Source organism: Gracilinanus agilis, chromosome 2 (assembly GCF_016433145.1).
Source record: "Gracilinanus agilis isolate LMUSP501 chromosome 2, AgileGrace, whole genome shotgun sequence".
NCBI classification, from domain to species: domain Eukaryota; kingdom Metazoa; phylum Chordata; class Mammalia; order Didelphimorphia; family Didelphidae; genus Gracilinanus; species Gracilinanus agilis.
Window position 1 is genome coordinate 16,573,013 of NC_058131.1, and position 25,239 is coordinate 16,598,251.

Genomic DNA, 25,239 nt, shown 5'->3' on the forward strand with positions numbered 1-25,239 from the left:
AGTGAGAAGGGCAGGAACAACAGACCAGGAGCCCAACTCCAAGGAAGGTGGACATTCAGAATTCTTCCCCTTCATCATCACCTTCAAAAAGCAGGTAATGGGCGTTAGCCTGAAGGAGATTGTATTTAAGACAACAGGTCCATGGGGAGTTGAGGTACTGTCTGAAATTTCATCAATTCCAGAGGGCCATGCTTAATGCTGAGGGAAGTGTTGAGGGGGTGGTGCTGTTGTGTTGTATTTCTAGGGGTCATGAGAGTCTTAGGAGAAGCTTTGCCGTTCACCAATTCTTAAGCCAATAGCCGGGCTCCTCAGAGCCTTGCTCCAACTCCTCCTCATTTAACAAGGGGAAACTGAGGCTTAAGGAGAGAAGGTGAATTGTTTGAGCTCACACAAGTAGTAAAGTTCACAGGTGGGATTTGAACCCTAGCCCTACCAATTCTGTAGCCATTATACCCCACAGCCTTCTACCTTTTGTCTTTGATTTCATGACAACCATCTCTTCTTTAGGTTCAGGCCAAAAAAGGGTAGATTGAGGACCTGTGACTTTATCAGTGTAGGAAGAAGTTCTCTCCCTCTACCGATACAGGTCATCACCTTCTCTGAAACTTCAAGAACTACCTAAAACATTGAGAGTTTAGGGACTTGTCTGGGGTTACAAGGCCAGGATGAGCTTCAAACTCAGGTCTTCATAGATCCAAGGTTGTCGTGCTGTAAATTCAAGATGTGGAGAGACCTTATTCAAACTCACCCTCACCTTGACAATTTGAATCCCCAAAAGGAAACCAGCTCCATTTCCCCCTCAGAGTTCTAGGGGTACCCTCTGAGGGATAGTGAGGGGCCTTCTCTAATGCTCTCAGCTTTTGAGGCCACCACTCTGGCATGTTGTCCTCCATATAATTAATATTAGCAATCAACACCCTGAATTCCTTTAGCCAATTTACATCAATTAAGTTGTTCAAAGTGATATTTACGGAAAAGGTATAGCTAAAACCAAAGTACCAACATGTGCCCCTGAACCAGGGACTTCTCTTCTCTACCACCTCCCTCCTTGGTGGAGAACTCCAAGGGAAAGTGATTGCTACAGACCAGTTCAGGTCAAATATGGCAGAGCCATGGAAGCTGTCATCCCCTTATTTCAAGTCAAGTGGCTTAATTCCTGGGTTATCTGCTGCTGGACTAGGTCAAGTTGGTCCCTCCCAGGACTTTGAGGGTACACTGGCCTTGGCTGTTGGCAAACTCTTGTGAGGACTTTTGTCCCTAGATCTATGGCCACAGATGCCATCAAACTTCCAAAGCTCACGAGGTCGTAACTCTCCCTAGTACTCCTTCACCCAAGAAGAGGAAAGAATAGATCCAACAGGGATAAAAGCCACATCGGTGTATATGGCGACCAAGAAGGGGTGGGAGAGCCCCCAGCCCCACAACCTCTAGCTCCCAGCTTGGCAGCGGTCTTCTCCTCAGTCCAGCTACCAGACTGGCTGCCTGTGCTCTGAAGAGCCAGGTCCCTCCATTCCACATCATTTGCTCTCAAGACTGAGCTTTTGTTGGCCCTGTTACAAAAAAAGACTAAAAATGATAAGTTTTTTAAAATTCGGACGATCTCATAGCATTCCTTGAGATCAGTGAAAACGCCACGATTCCCAGATCATTACTTAGCCTTCCTTTAAAGGACTTTCTCTCTGTCATGCATTATAGTGGAATTTAGGTCCAGTATGTGAAATGCTAAGTGTTGAGTTGGGGGGAAAAGGGAGGGGATATCAGACAGCTCAGTGTGGGATAGTAAAGAGAAATTGTTTTTGTAGTCAAGCGACCTGGGTTCAAATCTACCCTTGCAGACTCATTACCTACCTGTATGATCACGGAGAAGCTCTGAACTTTAGTTTCCTCCTGTTTTTACATTTTTGGAGATAATAATATTATCCCACCTACCTCACAGAGTTATGGGGAAGGAAAGAGCTTTGCAAACATTAGAATATTCTCAAGATATGACTAGTTGTTATTATATGTGACTAATTCTCAAGTACATTTTTAAAAAATGTTAAACACTGTATAATCTCATCCCGTGAGCTGCTTTTCAGGATAGAGATGATGACCTGCATGGAAGGAGACAAAGCATTGGCTCTGGGGTCAGAAGATCTGGGTTCAAATCCTACTTTTCTTGTCTACTCTCCATGTGACAACCTGATGGCCTCAGTGACCTCATCTTTGAAAGGTTACACTAGATAGTGGAGCTCTGGGTCCAAGATCCTTCAAAGCCTGAACGTCAGCAATGCACTTTACCTGCATTATCTCGTTTGATCTATAAAAGGGGGGTTAGGGGTGGGCTTGATGACCTCAGAAGTCCCTCCCAGCTGTGAATCCTATTATCTGATCTATAAAAAGTGCGTGTGGGGAGGCTCAGTGACCTCAAAGGTCCTTCCCAGCTCTAAATCCTATGATCCTCATAATAGACCTTTCAGGTAGGTATAATTGTTATCCCCATTTTAGAGATGAGGACACAGAGGCTCACAGTGAATTTCCTGATGTCACACACCCTGATCCTCTTAAGTTAAAGTTCATCATCCTTGTCCCTATAGTGCCACAAAATGCCACTTGCCACTTTGGAAGGCGTTTTGGAGATGGCCTTTTTATTGGCGAGTTTATTTGTCAGAGGACCTGGGTTTGAGTCCTGTCTCTGTTACATACGTCTTCATCTAAAATGAGAGACTTGGACTATATAGCGTCCAGGGTCCCTTTAAACAGAGAATCATAGAATACGAGAGCTGAGAGGGACCTTGGAAACCATTTTCTCAGGAGGCCGAGTATCTTCTGACTCAAGTCCCATGATTTTAAGCTCATCCCCCTAACGTCTCCCTTCCTTCCAATATACATACTTCCTTCAGTGTGAAGCAGCAGTTCCCAAACTCAGAAGAACATGAATGTAGTTCTCATCGTGCGAATCAGGGTTCTTGGAGAATTGGTAATGCTTTTTAACCCTAAGATTTCAAATGGTGGACTAGGGCAGCTGGGTAGCTCAGTGGATAGAGAGTCAGGCCTAGAGACGGGAGGTCCTGGGTTCAAATCCATCCTTAGACATTTCCCAGCTGTGTGACCCTGGGCAAGTCCCTTGACCCCCATGGCCCACCCTTACCACTCTTCCACCTAGGAGCCAATACACAGAAGTTAAGGGTTTTTTAAAAAAAAAGTCAAATGCTGGACTACATGTTTATCCAAAATACTCATCTGTTTGGTAATTTTCAGGGATGTGGAAAAGCAAATTCTGAGCTACCCTATTCATGGATTTCTAGAATCTATAAACGTTGGGTTTCTAGACCTGTCGATAAATATGGCTAGTGATTTTGAGAGTATTGTTGTAAGAGAGGAAAGAAACTTTAGATTGAAGATCCAAAGGTTTGGAGATCCAAAGAGAAGAACAGAACTGCTAATTTAGTGACTGTGGGGAGGAGGTTGCTGAGCAATACTGGGCTTTTGAGTTCCAAACTAGACTTTGCCACCCACTTGCCATGCAAGGACTAATTACTGCATGTCTCAGCGCCTGATTGTTTTTCCCAGCAAACAAGCGGAAGACCTTGTCCTGTCTTGCAAGGTTAGCTTAACTCATTTCTGGGCTCTTTGCCAACCCCAAATAAATAGTTTTTCCTTTCATTCATCCCTACTTCTTCAAGTATGTTTTCGTGCCTTTTTTTAATGTCCCCCAGAATGGGACTGACCCTGAAGCTACTCACTGGATGCCTTCTCCTGAGTCTCTGTGTGATGATCGGCTCTGGCCAACACTGGTCCTATGGTCTTCGCCCTGGAGGGAAGAGGGATGCTGACAATTTGATCGATTCATTCCAGGAGGTATGTTGGTTTGCTACCAACCTCTTGACAGAGAGGGGATGGACCCAGAATGCAGAAGGAAACCTGTCTTTTTGGAGTTGGCCAATGCACGTCTCTGTAGTACTTGACTACATATAATTATTTCAAGGGCTTTATTTTTCTCCCTATATGAAGGGAAGATGGGAGGGTGTCACGATTAAAAATGATAAAGACTGATATAATAATATAAATTAGTATTTTAATTAAAGCCATGCTGGTAGAGATAAAATCATTAGACCACGCGCCTGTAAGTATTCAAACTGCCTCCGCCATCTTTTACCTTTCTTATTGCCCACGCCTGCTAGCTAAGAGAGCGATGTCCTCCTCACCCAGGAGATTTAACCCCTCTCTTACATCATCATACTTCCTGTTTGCCATGAGGAATCATGGGAAATGTAGTTTCAAAGTCCCTCACATGTCCATAGGAAATATATAACATACTTTTAAATGGCATCTTCCCAATTCCAATTATACAAGGGAGAGAAAATAGAGATTTTAGTTGAGTGAAAAAAATGTTCATGACAATGGAAAGGTATGCTTTTCCCATTCAGGAATGGCATTTAAGTTTTTAAATTTAATGGATCCAACATTTGTCAAGCACTTACTATGTGCCTATCAATCAACAAGTATTTATTACACACCCACTATGCGCCAACAACTATACTAGGGCTACAGAGACAAAACTGAAAGCATATGGGCCCCCGAGAAGCTCAAATTCTACTGGGAGAAGACAAAACGTACACCCCAAAGTAGATAGAAAATGGAGCCAATGTAATTTCGGAAGGGAGGGTAGGCATGAGCATCCCTTGGGTAGGAGATGGGATAAATCAGGAAATTTGATTCTGTCAGTCACAATCAAACTAGGAAGTCCAGGATTCAGTTCAATTGTAGTTACCACATTTTAGGAAAGATATTGATAAAATGGAAAGTGTCTAGATCAGGGCAGGCAGGATATTAAAGACCCCTGAATCCGTGCCATAGGAGGGTTGGTTGAAAGGCTCCAGGAGTTTAACACCGAAGAAGAGAAGACTCAGGGGACACTTGATAATTAAAATCAAGAGTTTGGAGGCTAGAAGAGAGATTCACTTTGATCTGCTTAACACAGAGAGCAGAACCTAGAATAAAGGGGGGTGCGGGTGTAGAGATAGATATAAGGGAGAAAGGACTTCCTACCAATCCTATGGGCTGCTTCAACAAAGCACTTCCTAGCTGTGTGAACCTGGGCAGTTCAGTTGACTCTCTTTGACTAACTCTTGCCCTTCTGTCTTAGGATGTTACTAAGACAGAAAGTAAGGGTTAAAAAAAGAAGAAGAAGCAGCCATGGGTTCTTCTTCACTTGTAGAATCTTGAAGCGAAGCTTAGATGACCACTTGTTGGCTATGCCATAGATGGGAAACTCTCTGAAATCTTATTGGAGTCTGAAATTCTGTGATTTTAGGGACATGGATCAAAAAAGAGAAAGAAGAAAATTGCAAAGTAGCCTATTTAAACAAGGGCAATATTTGGGGCCCATTTGCATAGAGATAATTAAACCCAAGGGATCCGATGAGATTTCCAAAAGTAATTCTCATTACATCCATCTTGGGCCCTTTGTTCCTTTGCAGAGAAAGGAGTTTTTATGGAATCGGGACATACCACTTACCTTTATGCCATGATTCCCATCCTCCTCAGGTGCCCTTAAGATTCACCTTCCCTGAAAGGATGCAATTTTAGCCATGGAAATATGCTTCCAATCTATGGCCCGTGAGCTTTCTTTTTTATAGTTTTTATTTTCAGTTCCAAATTCTTTCTCTCTCTCTCTCACCACCAATAATATTGAAGAGGCAAGGCAAGATTACGATACCCTTTGTGCATGTGAATTTGTGTAAGACGTATTTCCATATTAGCCATGTTGCTCTAATAACAGAAACAAAAAATACGAAAAGTAAAGTGAAAAAAAATCTGCTTTCCTCCGTGCTCAGAGTTTATTAATTTTTCTTCCTGGAGGAGATACCATTAGAATGATCTTAATTACTGTATCCAAGTAGTCAAGATTTGGTTATCATTACAATATTGTTGTTAATGTATACATTGTTCTCCTGGTTCTGCTCACTTCATTTTGCATCAGTTCATATAAGTCTTCCTTAAAACCATCTTCCTATAATGTGCTTTTCATTGATCCCTCTTGTGTATGTCTCGAAGTCTGATCCCATCACTTTTTTTTTTAATGCTTATCTTTTGTTTGGATTTGATATTAAAGTATTGGTTCCAATCCGAACTCAGACACTTCCCAGCTGTGTGACCCTGGGCAAGTCACTTGACCCCCATGGCCCACCCTTAGCACTCTTCTGCCTTGGAGCCAATAAACAGAAGTTAAAGGCCTGAAAACAAACAAACAAATAAATAAATGAAGTATTGATTCCAAGGAAGAAGAGTGGGAAAGGCTTGGCAATTGAGGTTAAGTGACTTGCCCAGGGTCACACCACTATGAAGTATCTGAGGGCAGATTTGAACTCAGGACCTCCTGTCTCTAGGCCTGGCTTTCTATCTTCTGAGCCACCTAACTGCCCCACTTTAGAAGAAACGTCCCCAAGTTCTTTTTCTCCTTGTCCAAGAATTCTCTTGTTTGCCTTCAGATGGCCGGTGAAGTGAACCAGCTGTCGGAGCCTCAGCGTTTGGAATGTACCATTCACCAGCCACGGTCGCCGCTCCGGGATCTGAAGGGGGCTTTGGTGAGTAAAACAACCGAATTTTCAAATTCCTGAGCTGAAAAGGCCCTGGAAGATCCGCTTCCACGCGGCAGATGGTGGCAGGACGTCCTCTTCGGTGGACTCTTATAGATTTCCTGGGCTTTGCGAACTTGCCTGCGGCAAAGACAAGACAAGACAGACGAGAAAAGACAAGATGGCGCCCTTGTGTTCGCGGCCTCTACTGAAGCCGAGCATTTCCTTCCATTATTGTCAGACATGATTGTGAGCAGGGCTCGGCCGGGCTGGCCCGGACTGCCCCAGGCGAGGGTCCCCCGTCCTCGGGGAGGCAGACCCCATCTTCTCTAGCGTCCCTGAGCCGTGATCCACCCCCTTTGCTTGGAGAAGGAAGTTGTTTCTCTTTAGGCGCTTCTTGTCCTTTTCAAACTCTTCTTGTTACTAGAAAGAGGCCTGTTTGCTTGGGCCCTTCTGGTCCCTCTCTAACACCTAGCGGAGAGCCCGGCGCCCAGAAGGGATTTCAAAGGGTTCGGTAAGTGAGTTCATGAACTCTTTCTGGTAAGCCCAAATCAACGTCCCTCCAAGCTCTGACCACCGGCCCCGCGGCTGCTCCCTTCTCTGGCTGCCAGTTCTTAGGTGGTCACTATGGTGTGACTCAGTAGAGGGAAATGCCAGTAACTTGGGATCACCAGCGGCCACGAGTGCAGCGGAGAGAGCTAAGAATTCCATCAGGCAGTGGGACCCGAGTGCAAGTCTTGACTCGGATACATTTGGCTGTGTGACTTTTTTGGGGGGCAGAGAGCAGCACAGCTAGGAGGTGTCCAAGAGGGGCTTTAACCCCCAGCCTAGCTCTGTTTAGAGCTGTTCCCAAGTCTCCTTTGCTCCTGGCTCATCGAGGCCCGCACAGTGATTGGCCGGCCCAGGATTTGAATTTACGTCTTTTGGCTTCCATTGCAGCGTTCCTTTTACTCTATCACGAGGTTCTGTTTGCCTTCAGTTTACAAAATTCAATGAAATCCATTCAAGGACGAAACTTAACTCTGGGAGGCTGCCATCGGGGCTTCCGGAGAAATCGGTGTTGCTTTGGATCGTTTGGGGAAGCCAGTCAAGCCAGGGATGCTTAATGCACGCGTGTGTCCTTTCCAGGCCAGCCTGATCGAAGGGGAAGCCGGGAGGAAGAAGGCTTAACGCCCCCCCCAGACCCAGAGAGACTCCCCACCTCTGTGGAGCTGAAGCAGCGACCCACGGGATGGCGTCATGTGGAGACGCGGCTGGGGGCCGCCCTGAACCGAAGCACGTCCCTGCCTCGAGAACACCCCGGAACCGAAGGGGGCTTTGGGAATAAAGGGGTTGTCAGTATTTCATCTGATTTTACAGCTCAGTGTGTGTATGTGTGAGTGTATGAGTGTGAGTGTGTGTATGAGTGTGAGTGTGTATGTGCATGAGTGTGTGTATGTGTGTGAGCATGTATGTGTGTATGAGTGTGTGTATGAGTGTGTGTATGTGTGTGAGTGTGTATATGTGTGTGAGTGTGTATATGAGTGTGTGTATGTGTGTGAGTGTGTATATATGTGTGTGAGTGTGAGTGTGTATATGTGTGAGTGTGAGTATGTGCATGAGTGTGTATGTGTGTGAGTGTGTGTATGTGTGTGAGCATGTATGTGTGTATGAGTGTGAGTGTGTGTATGTGAGTATGTGCATGAGTATGTGTATGAGCATGTATATGTGTGTATGTGAGTGTGAGTGTGTATATGTGTGTATGAGTGTGAGTATGTGAGTGTGTATATATGTGTGTGTGCATGTGTGTGAGTATGTGCATGAGTGTGTGTATGTGTATGAGCGTGTATATGTGTGTAAGTGTGTATGTATGTGAGCATGTATACATGTGTGAGCATGTATATATGTGTGAGTATGTGCATGTGTGTGAGTATGTATGTGTGTATCAGTGTGAGTGTGTATGTGCATGAGTGTGCATATGTGTGAGTGTATGTGTGTGAGTGTGTATATGTGTGAGTGTGTGTATGAGTGTGTGAGTGTGTGAGTGTGTGTGTGTGTGTGTGTGTGTGTGTGCGCGCGCGTCAATCAATCGACAGACATTGAGGAAACACCTCCTATGTGCCAAGCACAGTGTCAGGCACTCAGAATATAAGAGACAAGAGTGAAAGTCTTTCCCCAGAAGCAAAGGTATCCTTCGTAGCATGCCCAGCACGTGGTAGATGAGCATCTGTTGCTTCCCAGGCTACGCCCAGGCGGGCTGTCCCTCCTACCCCCCCCCACTGGCTCTGCTGGTGCCCCCCAGGGCAGGTCTGGCCCTTCTTCCCCCGCCCGGCTCTCAGAAGCTTGAAGAGAGCCCTCCTGGGTCTCCTGAGTCTCTTCTTCCCAAGGCCACACGTGCCCCCTTCCAGCTGATGCTCGCATGCCGTGAACTGTAGGACCTCCGCCGCCATGCTGGTTGCTCTACCAGATATGGCAAACCTCCTCGAGACGGAGCGCCCAAACTACAGCCCTCACCCCACCTGGGAGCTGCCCCCAGCCCCAGATTGGGGAGGGAGGAAGCACTCCCGTTGGGCCGCGGGGCAGAGGGGGTGGGTGATGGGAGGAAGGTCCTCAGGCGGAGGGAGAGGGAGAAGGGAGCCCCCCCCCCCCAGCATGCTCAGGCACACGTGCCGTAGGGTTGCCAACATGGTTCTAGAGGATATTAAAGGATCAAAGTCCTTCCTAAAATGTGGGGCCCAGAACGGAACATGATACCCTCCAAAACAGGGCAGGCTCTTCAAACAAGGAAGACCTCCACCGAACCCCCACTTACCTACTGGTGGACCTTAAAAGCAAACTAGGAGGACATTAGAGGTTTTGGGTCACCATATCACATTGTTGGTTCAAGTTGTGACCGCAGTCCCTGGTCTTCTCCAAATGAAGCACTGCCTCTGCCATCTTGGAAAGTTGACGTGTGAACCTCAATGTGTCTTTAGTAAATTTCACCTTAATGGTCAACCAACAAGGGACAGCTAGGTGGACATTTCCCAACTTTGTGACCCTGGACAAGTCACTTAACATCAATGATCTAGCCCTTACTGCTCTTCTGCCTTGGGACCAATAATACAGAGTATTGATTCTAAGATAGTAAGAGGTTAAAAAAAGATAGTCAATTTGTCAGTCAAGAAACATCTATTAAAGGGGGCAGTTGGGTAGCTCAGTGGACTGAAAGCCAGGCTGAGAGACAGGAGGTCCTGGGTTCAAATCTGGCCTCAGACACTTCCCAGCTGTGTGACCCTGGGCAAGTCACTTCACCCCCATTGCCTAGCCTTTACTGCTCTTCTGCCTTAGGATCGATATATGGTAATTCAAAGAATGGGAAGCTTCTCTCACCAGAGATTCTTGGTTTTATTCTTCTAGGGAGTCTGACTTAGAGAATCAATTTGGAGATGGGTTCCATTTTTTATTTAATTATCCACTCCCACCCCACATCCCACCACTGGGTCTGGAGAGAACCTGGACGACGTCTAAGAAACATCCCTGAGGCACCTGAGGGGGAGCCCTGAAACTCCATTCCATCTTGGGCTCCCAATGTGTAGCCTCCAGGGCTTCCTTGATCCCAAGCTAGGAGGACGCCACAAAGCAGCCCATGGACAGGCAGTGGTTATAGGATCCACCAGACCTGGAGGTGAATGTGATGAGCTGAGCCTACTGGGAACTCTTTCAAGACTAAAGTGATGGAGGCAGCTGGGTAGCACCAGGGATAAAGCACCAGGTCTAGTCAGGAAGATCTGGGTTCAAATCTGACAAGCTGTGTGACGCCGGGCAAATCAGACCCTGATTGTCTAGCCCTTATGGTTCTTCTGTCTTAAAAGTTGTTGTTAAGGCAGAAAGTAAAGAGTTTAATTAAAAAAAAATGGTGGATTTGGGGATGGAGCGGGGAGGGTGTGATCCTCTACCAGGAGAGTCTGGACAATGCTTCCTCCAAAGGAATTCACAGTCCAGTTGGATAGACGAAGAGAATCCAGTTACATGGTAGACCAGAAAGCCCCAGAAGTCTTGAGAGTAGCTCTGGGGCAAACAAAAAATGAGGTGACCCAGGCGTCCTCAGGCTGGACAGGTTGGCCACTGCTTAGGTGTTTTCAAACCAATGATTCGTTTCTTTTCCTACTTTTGGTAATCTTGTTGTTCAATCAAGATTCTCTGGGATGCCACTTGGGGTTTTCTTCGCAGATAGGAGCGGTTTGCCATTTCTTTCTCCAGTTCATTTTACAAATGAGGAAACCGAGGCAAACAGGGTTAAGTGACTCGGCTAGGGTCACCCATCTACTAAGTGTCTGAGCTTTGAACTCAGGAAGATGAAGTTTTCCTGACTCCAGGCCTGGCGCTCTGTCCCTTGAACCTCCTAACTGCCTTTTTGAGAAAGCATCCATCAAATCTGCCTATATATGAGAAGTCCTTTCTGCTTAGGTGTCGTGGGGAAATTAGAATCTCCACGGGCTGGAAGCATCTGCTTATCAGTTATTAATTAGGATGGGATTAAATCATGCACATTTAAATTTAAAAAAAAAATCAACAAACAAACCTAGGCAGGCACCCAGGAGGAGTTGCCACAGGATTGGAGTTCCAGAGGTCCCAACAGTCAGAGGGATCAATACTAGAACCCAGGAGTGGCTCACAAATGGACAATGAAGGTGAGCCGGAGCACCTTCGGGTGTGCTACACAGACCCTGTTCTCCAGTCGTTCTAGAAGTCATGGGAAATCTTGGTCCTGCCTCTGTCAACATTTCTAAAAGCTAAAATGCTTGACAAGTTATCTTCCTACCCATATTTGTCCCTTTAAACAGTCCCCTTGGGGGCAGCTTGGTGGCACAGTGGCTAGAATGTCAGGCTGGGAGAAAGGAAAATCTGAGTTCAAATAAAGCTTCCGGTAGTCACTGTGTGACCCTGCGTGCCTCAGTTTCCCCATCTGTAAAGTGAACTGGAGAAGGAAATGGCCAACCACCCCAGGATCTTGGCCAAGAAAACCCCAAATGGGTCATGAGGGCAAATGGGTGGTACAGTAGATAAAGTCTCATCTTCCTGAGTTCAGATCTGGCCTCAGATACTTAACCAGTAATAAGACCCTGGGCAAATTGCTTAATCTTGTTTTCCTCAGTTTCCCCATCTATAAAATGAGCTAGAAAAGGAAACAGCCAAACGCTCCAGTATTCCTGCCAAGAAAACCCCCAAAGAGGTCAGATAGAGTCAGACACGACCAATAAACGACATCCCCAAAGTGCTTTTTTTGGGGTGAAACCCTATCGAATCTTTCCTTAATCCTTTGAAAAATCGGCTCTCACCATTTCCGGAAGGCCTGTCAGACCATAAGCAGCTACACTGTGATAAAGCTGAGTCATCCCTTCTAAGATGAGCTGGTCACCTCCCACTGCTTCCCCCACCCGCTTCTGCTTAGGGATAAAATGAAATCAGATAAAAAATGGTAGTTTCCTCTCATGAGAGCACCCTCTCTGGTGCTCATCCCCAGCCTCCCCGGGTCAGCCTCAGAGGCCATCTGCTTAGAGAGGAGGAAAGCTTAAGGGATTTGGGCTGGGTTAGTCGAGTTTTCTATTGCCACAACCTGCTGGCTGGGCTCCCCGCCTCACGCTTCTCCCCACTCCTGTCCAGCTTCCAGGCCGCTGCCAAATTCATCTACCTAAAGCTTGTGTCTGCCAAGTTTCCCTCCAGGTCCCCCATTCACTCACCTAAAGAGGCTTCCTATTACTCCTAGGATGGAAAGCAAAAATCCTTCATAACCTGTCCCCCTCCTCTTCCTCCTCCCCTCCTCTTCCTCCTNACAGAATGGAAAGAAGACTACTCAGATCTGAGAAAGCTAGATGCTACATTGGAAGGAGTGCTAGTGAGGAGGAACAGAGGTCAAATTTGATCTCAAACATTTACTAGCAGTGTGAGCCTTTGCAACTCACTTAAACTCTCTGGGTCTTAGTTCCTTTCTCTGTAAAATGGAGATGATAATAAGGCACCAATCTCCAAGGGTTGTTGTGAAGACAAAACTAGGTAACCATTTTGCAAACCTTAAAGTGCTACATAACTACTATTTTTACAATATATGTAGATATATATGTAGCTATACATGTCTATCTATATCTATACAGAAGTATCTACTATGACTTCTGTTAATACTACAACCATCCCAACCATCTTTCGCTCATTCTTCTCTGTCTCTGTCTCTGTCTCCTCTTCCCCCTCCTCTTCCTCCTCCTCCTCCTCCTCTCTTTCCAGTCTCCCCACCATGGATCCTGCCATCCAGGGACCTTTGTGCCCACAGGCGAGGAGCTGCGGTCTATTCTTCCCACTAGACGCTCCATCTCCTGATAGGCCATCTTCATGGGCGTCCCCCACACTTCACACTCTCTCTCGCCCGTCCTCTGCCTCTTGGCTCCTTTCAGGTTCCCGCTCAAATGCCACCTTTCCTGATCTCCCATAATGCAAGTGGCTCCCTCTCAAAGGACTGGCGATCCCTCTTATAGATCTTTGTAGAGCCGGTTCTATGTCGCTTTCCCTAGTAGACTAGGAGCTCCGGGAGAGCGAGGACTTTGCTGGTTCTTTGGATCCCCAGCCCTTAGCACGGCGCCTGGCATAGACTGGGTGCTTAATAAAGGCTGTGGTTGTGACTTTAAAAAACAGCAGATAAGGGGCAGAAATGAATGCGAATCCATCCAGAGTGACTCAGTTTCCATGGATCAGTCACTCTGAAACGACATTTATTTATTCGTGTACTTAGAAACGGCCTCACGGTACAAGGTCCATACTCTCACCCACGGAGGCGACAGAGCCTATTTACTATCCCTGGCAGTGCCCAAAGCGTGCCCTCCCTTTGCCCAACTGGCAGCGTCTCCATGGACGTTGGCGATGCCAATGGAGGAGCATCCTGGCTCTTGCCCAGGCGAGCGCCAAGCGCCTCCTCTGGGACTTCCCGCGAGATGCCGTGGAAGGCTCTGGAGAAGAGGCTGCACCACCAGAACAGGAGGGTTAGAGCTGGGAAGGCTCTCGGGCACCCCCTCCTTCTCGCTCTCCCCGACCTCCCCCCGACATGGTCCTGGAAAAGCAAGAAGGAAGCTTAGGGCCAACGTTCACTGAGCCTCAAGACCCTGAGCAAATCCCTGCATCTCCCCATAATCTCTAAAGCTTAGGGATAATAATGTGAGAACATCGATATGACCAGGATGATGACGAGAAAAGTATTTTAGAATGCTGGAGAAAAGGGGTGATTATGATTGAGGATACATATATATATATGGCTCCAACAATAACATGTAATATAAAATATATAAAATAATAGACATAACAATCCCCCCACCTTGGACAACGTGGAAACTAGCCCTGAGCCGTAATCTTGGGATCTCATTGCTTCTGGGGGTCCCTTGCTGGGAGGAGGCAGAGAAGCGCCTCCTTTTCTCTCCGCAGCATGAGAGTTGTCTGGAGGTCTCAGAAGTTGGGTGACCGGCCCCACCTCAGCCAGGCGGGAAGTTTCTGATGTCTTCCTGGCTGCCAAGGCCAGCTTTTACCTTTAGGGCCAGGTGGCTTCAAGAATACTGCTTTAGGGGGCAGCTGGGTAGCTCAGTGGATGGAGAGTCAGGCCTAGCTGTGTGACCCTGGGCAAGTCACTTGACCCCCCATGGCCCACCCTGACTACTCTTCCACGAAGGAGCCAATATACAGAAGTTAAAGGTTTAAAAAAATTAAAAAAAAAAAAAGAATACTGCTTTAAATAATTGTGGATTGTTCAAACCTGGCCTCAGCCATGTCCCAGCTGTGTGACCCTGGGCAAGTCACTTGACCCCCATGGCCCACCCTTACCAATCTTCCACCTATGAGACAATACACCGAAGTATAAGGGTTAAAAAAAAAATAATTGTGGATTGAAGATTTTGTCAACAAAAAGATAGCTATGTTTATGCGTGTATATGTACATACATGTACATACACACATGCACACACAGTAGAATCACATGTATGTATGAAACCATTACCACAGGGAAGGGTACAATTAGAATGATAGAATGTTGAGCCCAAAAGGGCTTTAGGGATCACCTCGTCAGGTCCCTCTCATTTTACAAATGGAGAAGGCGATGCCACGTCCTTCTACCCAGTCTGTAAAGATTGTCCTATAAAGACTTTGTTGAAAAGCTCCAACAAGGAAGGCTCTCTGGGGGGGAGAGAGAAGGATACAGGCAGAAATTCAGGCAAAGTAAAAAAAAAAAGCCCAATGATTTCAATACAAATTCACTTAAAGAAATCAGATAACACAAAGGGGTTTGAGTGACTTAAATATAGGAAATTTGCTTAGATTTTTAGATGATCCGAGACTCAAGATTTGGAGGAGCCATTTTGGATGTAACCATCAGGCCTTTGCTCTCAGGGTGAGGCATTTTGGGGGTGTTGACATTATCCTGGGATGCACTTCCTTCTGGCTGTAGCTGAGGGGAGCCCCAGGTGCCAATGTTGCACGTCATGGCCATGGGAGGATGATCTCATACACACACATTTTGAGCTGGAAGGGATCGTAGAAGCCATCTAGACTGAAGCTCTCACCCTATAAATTAGGACACGGAGGCCCAGGAGAGCTGAGTGACAGGATTTTAGAATCTCTTCCAATATCCCTTCCCCTGAGACTCCGAGGGATCTGCAGAGTCATCGATGGCCTTTGTTCTCTCAGGCTCTGAACCAGAGAGACAGATAGAAGAGGAAAAAGGGAGGAGAGGAGATGAGAGAGAAGAGGAAAGGGGAGAAGTGAGGCATGGAGAATGTGTGTGTTTGAGAGAGAGAGACAGAGAGAGACAGAGAGAGAGGAAGAGAGACAGGGAGAGGGAGAGGCAGAGACAGAGACAATGAGAAAGAGAGAAAAAGAGAGAGAGAGACAGAGACAGAGAGAGACAAGAGATGTTGAGAGAGAGAGTGAGAGAGAAAGAGACAGAGAGACAGAGAGAGAGACAGAGAGAGAGAGAGAGGCAGAGAGAGAGAGAGAGACAGAGACAGACAGAGACAGAGACAGAGAGAGAGAGAGAGAGACAGAGACAGAGACAGAGACAGAGACAGACAGAGAGAGAGAATGTGCTTGGGAACCATAGCTTCACAGAGATACCAAAGATGGGTGAGTACCTTCCAGTAAAGTAGCCCCAGGAAACGGAGGGGTAACAAAGGGTCAGGAAGGTGTTACTTCTCTAAAGGAAAGCTACCAGTCAACCAAAGCCATTGGACACTTCAGAAAATCAATTCCAGGTTTAATTTAAAAATAAATAAATAACAGCAAATCTCAACAAAAAAAATTGCAGCCTTCTCAAAACATCTTTCCTAAGTATGGATCTAAGGAAGCCACTCAAAGATTATGCAGAAGAAAGGTATGCAATCATGAGAGCCTCTGAGCGGGGAGGGATTTCACCAGTCATCTAAATCAACTCATACTTCCAAAAGATTCCATGCCACAAATGGCTGCCTCAGGTGGCCTCCCAACCTTGACTTCCTGACACCCAGTGAAGATCTCGCCATGGCCCAAGGAGGACAATTGCATTTGGCAATAGCTCTCATTCCAGTCAGGCCCTCTACAATCTCCCTTTAAAACTTGTATCCTTTGTTCTAGGTTTTCCCTCTGGGATGGAGGAGAAAGTCACATCACGCTTGTTCAGGATTGCTATTTAAAAGCTTGAAGAAAGCCGTCCTTCTCGTTCCCTAGCGGGCCTTCCCTCCCCAAGCTTTCTAGTTTGCCATGAGGGTGGGACATTTTGAGGGATCATCTTGGGCTGCACTTCCTTCTGGGCTGTAGGTGGGGGGAGCCTTCTGCCGGCCATCACTGGCCCCAGGCACCAGTGTTACAGATCATGGCCCCGGGAGGCCATTTCACCATGATCTTCGATCGTTTCTCACAATGGTATAACCTTGAAGATGAAGACAAGATATTAATAAACGCTTCAGAAGGGTTGCTTGATAGAATGACCCAGATTTCAGGAGATTCAACATCTTTTCTTCATCACATCACTGAAGGAAAGGAGAGGAACCTCTTTGTCCTTCTGCTGATCAGAGCTTAAACATGCTTCGCCGCACTCTCACGAAGCAGAACTTGTGTCTGGCGTGACCAACGGCACGTCCACATGGCCAAGGAATGGATTTCCAAGCACTGCACTCTCAAATGGTACCGTGTGGGAAGGTTTGGTTATCGAAGAGTTTGGATTGTTTTGGGCCATTTTGGCAGTTTGTGAAATGGGGAGGTGGTTGGCAGGTTGCCCTTAATTCTATGCATTTAAATTGTCATGGTGTGAGTGTGAGTGTGAGTGTGAGTGAGTGTGAGTGAGTGTGAGTGTGTGTGTGTGTGTGTAGGAAGGAATAAGGAACATAATTTCAATTAATGGGGTAAACACAATAAAAGATGGCAGAATGAGCCCTGGTCTAGCACTGGTCTAGTCCTTGGAGGGCCACACTTAGCCCCATCAGACAACCGGGGTCATCCTCAGTGCTTTGCATGGATGTGGGCCAATTTCCTCTTCTGCCCCCTTTTTAAGCCCCTACATTCCATCTTACAACCAAAACTGTGCATTTCCTGTCTGCTCTCCTGTGAGCCTGCATCTCATCCAATCTATTTTACAAATGAACAAACTGAGTTCTAGGGAAGGAAAGAGACTTGTGGTAGATGACAAAATCAATGGCAAAGAAAGCCTCCAAGTCCAGGAATCTTTGCACATCTCCACTGAATACCAACTTTGTGGGGTGGGAGGGTGACGCTGTTAGCTTCCTGCTTTTCTGGTTACCTCACCCCTAAAATGAAAGAGGTCCTTCAGGCTCCTTTCCCTCAGGGAGCAAGGGAGAGGCCATGCAAAATGATCCTAAAAAAGGCAGATGGGAAAACCTAAATTTACTCCCAGTTCCTTCCCATCAGCTCTCTGCCAGAGGCCCCCCCCCCTTTTTTTTGACTCTTTCTGCTTTTAAAGAAGGCCTTCTTACCCTTTTTAATGTCCTAGACCCCCCTGGCAGTGTGGCGAAGCCTTTGGGCATAATAATAATACTTGTTTCTCATATTCATCATGGAAGGAAATGCTAAATTTTGGAGGTTAGTGGAAACAAAAAGTAATTTTCCCTCCATCCAAGTTCATGGACTTCTGGTTAAAAAGTCTTGCATCTAGAGAAAGATCCTGCTACATGGGACAGAGGGGACGCTAGGTAGGGTCCTCTGCAGGAATGATAACTCCTGGAAGGGATGGGGCAGCTCTTTCTAAACACTATGCACATACTCGGTCTCTACCTGTTGAAATCCTGCCCTTCCTCCCAGGTCCAAATGAAGTTTCTTCTCATCCCCTTCCTCATCCCTATTGGAAATGGCCTTGTGGGATGAAAGGAAGCATCATTCACACTCCAAACTGGCCAGCTTCCAGCAGCCAGAACGGCTTCTTTTACTCTTTACTTTGCCTAAGGGTCACGTTGCTAAGAAAGTTCAAATATTAACCATCTGCTGTGTGCAAGGAGAGCCTCCTGGATGGAAAGCTGGCCGCCAGGCCCGGAAAATCAGGGGTGCAAATCCCTCTTCTGACCCACATTGACCAGAGCCAAATCATTTAGCCTCTTAGTACCCTCAGGCCCCATTCTCAGATTATGACTCTGAAGGGCAGTTGGGAATCTGCATGGAGGAGATCCCCACATCACAGGCTCAGCCCAAAATGGACACATTTTTAGAGCATCATGGAGGCTCCAGAGGTGCTTCCTTGGGGGAATTTTGTAGACATTAGAGGGCAAAATCAAATATGTGGAAAAGGAACATGTTAGCCTGCATCCTACCAAATAGAGAAGCAAGATCAGGTCACCATGCTGGGGAAAATGGGATGGAGGACACTGAAGGTCAGACTGCCTGGGCCAAGGGCATTCACACCCAGGACTCCTCACTCACAGTTCATGCCAGCGCAGAGGAGATCATGTCATGGGCTGTGTGGGACTTGTCACGGGAAGGGGGCAGTTACAGTAACACGGAGGCTCCAGGGAGGTCACCTGTCTCTCAAGGCTCCCATCCTGAGATTTTCTCCATCGTGTTGGCCAACCCTCTCTCCCTTCTCCAACCACCCACTTTTAAGAGTTCTCCTCCAATATTCTAATATAAGCTCCTCGAGGGCAAGGCTAGTCTTTCTATTTGTGCTTGTGTTCCCAGTATTTGGTATCATGCCGGGCACACAGGAAATGCTTAATAAATGCTTCTTGACTTGACAGAATCCCCAGAATGGAAGGCCACCAGCCAGGCAAGGCATGCGGACTCCCAGGAGAGCAGGGAAGACCCACGATATCACCAGATCATCTTGAAAATATTCCTCTTAGTTTATTCTTCTTAATTCTTATTCCTCTTTGTTTTTAGCTCTTGGTACTGTCATTTAATTTAATATTACCTCAACTATTTTAAAAAAGTCTTTTGAGTTCTATTGGCTTTAGGAGGGGGGGCATCCAACCCATTTTTTCATTCTAGTTCACAACCACGATCAACAGGGTTCCTTGTAAGCTGCCCACAGACTCATGGGATTAGAGGATTTTAGAGGTACCCAGTGGACCTCTAGTCTAATCCTACCTCCACAGGTATTGTTTTTTACACCAAAAGATGGTGCTTCTGGCCTTACCTTAGACATGTTCCCTTTTCTCAAGGAGTGCATCATACATACTAATAACTTATTGTTACTTCAGCTACAAAAAGGGCCCAGATGAGGGTCTCTCATTGTTTAGGGACACGGGTTGGAATATATCCACGTGAGGAAGGAAACTCCACCATCGCTTTTCAGAAGTAAGGCAAGAAATGCCTCTAATGGACAAGGAAAGGACTGAAGGGTCACGCTGGATAAGTAGATGGCCAGAAACCATCTCTGGAGGCCCCAGTGGCAGGGGGCTGAAGGGAGATGCTTGAGGATCATGCCGAGACTGGAATCGGTTTTGGAATTCTTTGGAAGGAGTGAGATGGCCTTGGAACGTGACTGGAGGGGAAGCTTTCAAAGGAGTCGATCCAAGTTCTAGGTCATCCCAGATGAGGCGATGGTGCCAGGATCGAGGGAATGGAAAACAGGGACAATGGAGCCATTGCCCCTTGGAAGCTAGTCATGAGATTGACTGTCCATACTGGCAGTTCCAAAATACTAGACAGGCACTGAGGAGGAGAGGCAGAGTCTTCATTGTGATCCTGGTTCCAATGAAGGGACGCCTGACTTGCGGGCCTTGGGAGGTGGAGGTGGAGGCGAAGGGCCCTTTGCTTCTCGCCGGATGGGAAGTGGGGGTGCAACCTGAGAGAGCAGATGCAGAACAGGACAAGGTTAAGAAAAAGTGATTTTTCTCCCTGATTTCTAACACAAGGCTAGTTATTTCTCCATTATATTTTGCTAGTCCCAAATGGACATTCCATTGTGAGTGGACTCAGATTACAAAGAACTTTCTCACAATAAGCTGATTCAGGAGGTAGGGCAGGTGACCCTAGTTTAAGTGACTTGCTTAGAGTCGCAGCTAAGAAAGCAACCCTTGAACTTACTTCTATGACTCCAAGACCTACTGCTGAGTCAAGCTAACTTCCTCTCTGTCTGTCTGTCTCACACACATACACATACATATATCTCCACACACATATGTATATTTACATATAGATAGGCACATGTATATGTATATATACACACATAAGGCACTATATAACTGTTAAATGTCATGATTATCACTGTTATTATTTTAGTTTTGATTGATGAACTTCTGTATTTTGCTTCCATCTCAATTTCCTACCATTTTCAAACCAACTCATGATGTGTGTTTCCTGCCTCTCTCCTTTAGAAGTTTTCTTTCTCTGGGAAAGGGCAAATTCCTTGAGAAAAGATATTATCTTTCTTGCCTCTACTTATTTCTCTAGTTTTTAACATGCTTAATAAATGCTTTTTATTGATTGACTCATCCATCCATCCATCCGCCCATCCATCTGTCTGTCCATCCAATCAACCATCCATCTGTCCATCCATCCATCCAACCAACCATCTGCTCGTCCATCCATCCATCCATCCATCCATCCATCCATCCATCCATCCTTCCGTCTGTCCATCCATCCAACCATCCATCCATCCAACCAACCATCCATCAGTCCATCTAACCATTTATCCGTCTGTCTGTCCATCCATCCATCCATTTATCCATCTATCCATCATCCATCCAACCGACCATCTGTCCATCTGTCCATCCATCCAACTAAACATCCATCCATTTGTCCATTCATCCACTACTAACCACTTAGAGACCCAGGCAGCTATTCAACACTGTAAACACTGACATAATTGCTGACCTGTATCAGGAGAGGGAATTCCCCCTCCAGGAGTGCAAATCTATTCTTTAGTCAACCCTGGCCACCCCTGCCACTCGTTCTTGAGAAAATGGGTGATGTGGATGCCATTTTCAATGGAAAGATAAGGCTGCTTGCTTGTTCCCTTGCTTGTTTGTTCCCAAAGTAAAAGATGAGTCAGTCAGGGAGGGCCCTCTTTAGGTGGGAGTTCTTTCCCCAAAGCAGCCTGGAAAAGTCCATGGCCATATTCCTGAGCTGGGGCTTCTCCTCCAAGCATCATTTCCCTACCTCTGCTGAGTTCCTCTGGCTGCTACTCTCGTAGGGCTTGCTCTTGGGAGGGGGTGGAGGTGGGACCTTTGCACCACCAACCATCAGTCCATCTACCTGCAATGTTGGTGAGCCTGGAAAAGATGGGAATTGATGGTCAAACAAGGAGAAAAGCATGACTGACATGAAAGCCCTGGGACTGGTGATGAGGATTCCTTTCTTGTCATTTCTATAAACACTCCCAATCTCATACTTTGCAGCTTGCTTGTTTAAAAGAACTGGCCAGGGGGCAGCGAGGTGGCTTAGTGGATTGAGAGCCAGGCCTAGAGGTGGGAGGTCCAGGGTTCAAATCTGATCTCAGATACTTCCTAGCTTTATAACCCTGGGCAAGTCACATAACCCCCTTTGCCTAGTCTTTCTGCCTTGGAACCAATATACAATATTGATTCTAAGATACAAAGTAAAGGATTTTTGCAAAAAATAAAATAAAATAAAATAAACTCTTAGTAACAACTCTAAGGCAGAAGAACAAAGGCTAGGCAATGGGTTAATTAGCTATGTGCCAGGCACCAGGGATACAAATACTATAAATGAAGCAATCTCTATCTTCAAGGAGCTTATATACTTCAGGCCTATACAAGAAAGCGGAGATGGTAAGAATACAATGAAACAGACAGGTGAGAATGTGCAGGACTTGGTGAGTGATCAGAGGAGAGAAGAAGGAGAGATCAGAGATCAGGGATCAGAGATATCAAAGACAAAGTGACCTTAGCAGTTCTTGAGTCGAGCAGAGACAAACCAACAGAGACCTAGAGAAATGAAGTCATTTGCTCAAGGTCATACATGTATTAAGTGAAAGAGCTAGGATATGAACTCAGAACTTGTGACTCCAACATTCTTTCTCCTGTATTATGCCTTTCAAAAGATCAAAGATAGTGCTGGCTTGACTAGCAAGTGAGTTATAGATCTCAAAGAATTTTGTAGCTTGGATAATACACTGTAAAATGTAAAATCTTTCTGCCTTTACTATTATTCCTCCTTCTGCATCTGCTGCCAATGATGCCAGGTAAGTTTAGAAGACCTATATTCATCTTATTTGTTATGTTGATCTTAACAGAGATATTTGGGAAGCTGAAGAGATGGCCTAAAACTAGAAACCTGCAGGACACACTCCTCCCCCACCCCCTACCAGGCTTGAGTGGGAAGGGAGGGGTAGGTACCCCTTAATCTCCCCCCCTCCCAACAGGCAGCTAGAAACCAGTTGGAAATAGAGGCAGGACTGGTATCTTCTGGCAAGGCTGAGCAAGGCAAATCTCTAATGATATTCATTTTCTCAACTTATATTCCCCATAGGTTTGACTAAGGGATAATAGGAGAAGCTTGATGTCTTGTTATTATCAGGGACAGAAGGAGGATCTGGCTTCTTGGGCTGCCAACTGAAAGGAACCAAGCTTTACAGAGGCTGTGAGTATGCCCAAAATAATAGCCAGGCATAGCTACTAAAAGATGAAGTTTTACTGATAAAAGAGGAAGGGAAGGCAGGGAGGTTTTTCAAGGATTAGGATAAGATCTGGGAAGCCCTGAACTGTTAGATACAAACAGCCCCCCCCACCCCCCGGGAGTGGCAGACTTTATATCTAGCTTGCCCTCAAAGCCTATAATTATCACTTCTAATATCTATATAACTAAATAACAATTGTGCGGTTGCTGGAAAGGTCCAGTTCAGCTAAACAGGCAAACTGCAGAGATGAACCAAAATGGCTTCTCCCCCAAATGGCCTCCAAAGCAATCCCAAAACTGGGAATAGCAAGCAGAGAGATCTGTGCACCTCAACCCCCAGGAACCAACTGTCCCTAAGTGCTTTAAACTGTTCCCTCACCCAGAGTTCTCTGGGGGGGGGGGGGGGGAGAGTGGGAGGCCTGGAATTCTGGGTGAGGCTTGACCCTGTTTCTTGCAGGAATTCCACCCTGCCATTTTCCATGTTACATGTTCTTCTGTCCCCAAGAATGGAAAAAATGAGTGTGAAGAGAACTTACTCTGGGTCCGGGGAGTTTTGGGGGTCAGTGGGGGAGGGCTCAGAGGCATAGATGAGGGTAGGGGGGAGCTTTGGAAGAGTGTCAGCCGACTGTCCACTAACTGGAGACTCTTGGGTCTTTGTACTTTGCTGGCAGGACTCTAGGGAGAGAAAAGACAAGGAACATAAGGAGCAACAATGCTTCAATCTGGAGGTCAAAATATGACAGAAAAGGAAAATGATAAATATAGGAAAATTGGTCACTAATGCACTATTGATGGATTTGTGATTTGACCCAACCATTCTGGCACTATGTCCAAAGGGCTCTAAAACTGTGCATACCCTTTGATCCAGTCATATCACTACTAGATCTGTACCCCGAAGAGTTTTTAAAAAAGGGAAAAGAATCAATTTGTACAAAAATATTTATTGCGGCTCTTTTTGAGGTAGCAAAGAATAGGAAACTGAGGGGTTGTTCATCACAGAGAGAATGGCCAAGAAGCAGCTTGGTGACTCAGTGGATTGAGAGTGAGGTCCAGAGATGGGAGGTCCTGGGTTCAAATCTGACCTCAGATACTTTCTAGCTGTGTGACTCTAGGCAAGTCACTTAACTCCCATTGCCTAGCCCTTCCTGTTCTCCTGTCTTGGAATCAATACGGGGTATTGATTCTAAAATGGAAAGTAAACTGTTTAAAAAGAGAGAGAGAATGGCTGAATAAGATGTGGTGTATGATTGTAATGGAATACTAATGGACTCTAAAAAATGATGAGCAGGCTGATTTGGGGAAAACTTGGAAAGATTTACACGAACTGATGCAAAGTGATTTGAAAAGAACCAGAAGAACATTGCACACAGGGACAGCTGATGAACAACTTCACCTAGTTATTCTTAGTAACACAGTGATCCAAGACAATCCTAGAGACTCATGGTGAAAAATGCCATCTGCCTTCAGAGAAAGCGCTGACGGAGTCTGAAAGCAGATGGGGGTGCACTATATTGCCCTTTTTGTTGTTGCTGTTGTTTGTTTGAGGACTTTCTCACAGAATGACTAATATAGAAAAATGTTTTACATGACTGGACATGTAAAATATACATCAGATTGTTTTTTTGCCTCAGGGAGAGGGTTGGGGAGAGATGGAGTAGGGGAGGGAAGGTGAGAAACAAAGAACTTGGCACTCAAAATTTAAAAAAAGAATCCTTAAAAAATTTTTTTATATGTAATTGGGGAAAAATAAAATATTATCATAAAAAAAAAGGGTCATGAAAAAATTGGAAGCCAAATGGCTTTCCATACTTCAGCATTTGCTCCTGGTCAGGGGGATGAGAAAGAAGGGCGGCCATATAAAGAACACAATGGGACTGAGTCAGATGATGTCTACAGTCCTTGAAAGGATAAATGGGATATCACTAGATATTCAGTCGAACTCTCATAGCCTGAACAAGCATATATTTAGAACCAGATGAGATATCAGGGGCCAATTCATCCACCCCATCCCCAAAATTTACAGATAAGGAAACTGAGACAATTAAGTGACATGCCCAGAGTCACATAGCTAGTGAGTGTCTGAGGCAGGATTTGAACTCGGGCTTTCCTGATTCCAGGTCTAGAGGTCTATGAGGTAGTACATAGAACAATGCACTTGGATTTAGGAAGACTAAACTTTAAATCTTGCCCCCTTGGATATACTTCCTAGTTGGGGCCCTCCCTCACTTAACCCTTCTAAGCCTCAACTTTCTCATAAAATAAGTGGGTGGATTTGAAGTCCTTTCAGATTGCTTCAAGATCTAAATAAATAAATCATCTTTTTATGTTTCTATGTCCAATGTTCTTTCTAGGCCACATCATTCAGATTCTTCTATCTTCTCTGGAAGGTTCACCATTGCCAGACAAAGTCTAATATGAACTACAATCAAAGCCCATCTTTCTTCTCCCATCACCCCAGTTAAGAGAAGAGGACACATGGAGTTTGGGGATCAAACTGTGGAGCAGGAATGGGAAGGACCACAGTGAGGGCACAGGCCCACTTGCTCATATCAAGGCACGAGAGCCAAGAACTGGTGTCCACGGCCTCTAGCTCTCAAGGGCAAAGTACATCTTCCTCTGGATCTCTTGGCC

General features: G+C 45.9%; 2 protein-coding genes across 2 annotated transcripts in view; one reads left to right on the forward strand and one right to left on the reverse strand.

Annotated features, from left to right (window-relative positions):
• Nucleotides 1-3,699: 3,699 nt before the first annotated feature.
• Nucleotides 3,700-7,876, forward strand: GNRH1 (gonadotropin releasing hormone 1). The gene is made up of 3 exons (XM_044660376.1): nt 3,700-3,840; nt 6,474-6,569; nt 7,689-7,876. Exons 1-3 carry the CDS (start codon nt 3,700-3,702, stop codon nt 7,728-7,730), a joined length of 279 nt encoding a protein of 92 aa, XP_044516311.1. The 3' UTR covers nt 7,731-7,876.
• A 7,910-nt stretch (nt 7,877-15,786) lies between these two features.
• The window catches only part of DOCK5 (dedicator of cytokinesis 5), a 159,235-nt gene continuing 149,782 nt past the window's right edge, over nt 15,787-25,239 (reverse strand). Inside the window, exons 50-52 of the mRNA XM_044659253.1 lie at nt 23,145-23,283; nt 21,130-21,242; nt 15,787-19,813 (exon numbers count right to left, since the gene is read on the reverse strand). Coding sequence (XP_044515188.1) covers nt 19,703-19,813; nt 21,130-21,242; nt 23,145-23,283 — 363 coding nt within the window. The 3' untranslated portion in view covers nt 15,787-19,702. The remainder of the gene's footprint in view (nt 19,814-21,129; nt 21,243-23,144; nt 23,284-25,239) is intronic.

Bases quoted from the DNA above. Each gene is read 5' to 3' on its own strand.
- GNRH1 (XM_044660376.1), top strand. From the start codon at position 3,700: ATGGGACTGACCCTGAAGCTACTCACTGGATGCCTTCTCCTGAGTCTC. The intron at 3,841-6,473 runs GTATGTTGGTTT...GTTTGCCTTCAG, and splicing joins TGATCGATTCATTCCAGGAG to ATGGCCGGTGAAGTGAACCA. The intron at 6,570-7,688 runs GTGAGTAAAACA...TGTCCTTTCCAG, and splicing joins GGGATCTGAAGGGGGCTTTG to GCCAGCCTGATCGAAGGGGA.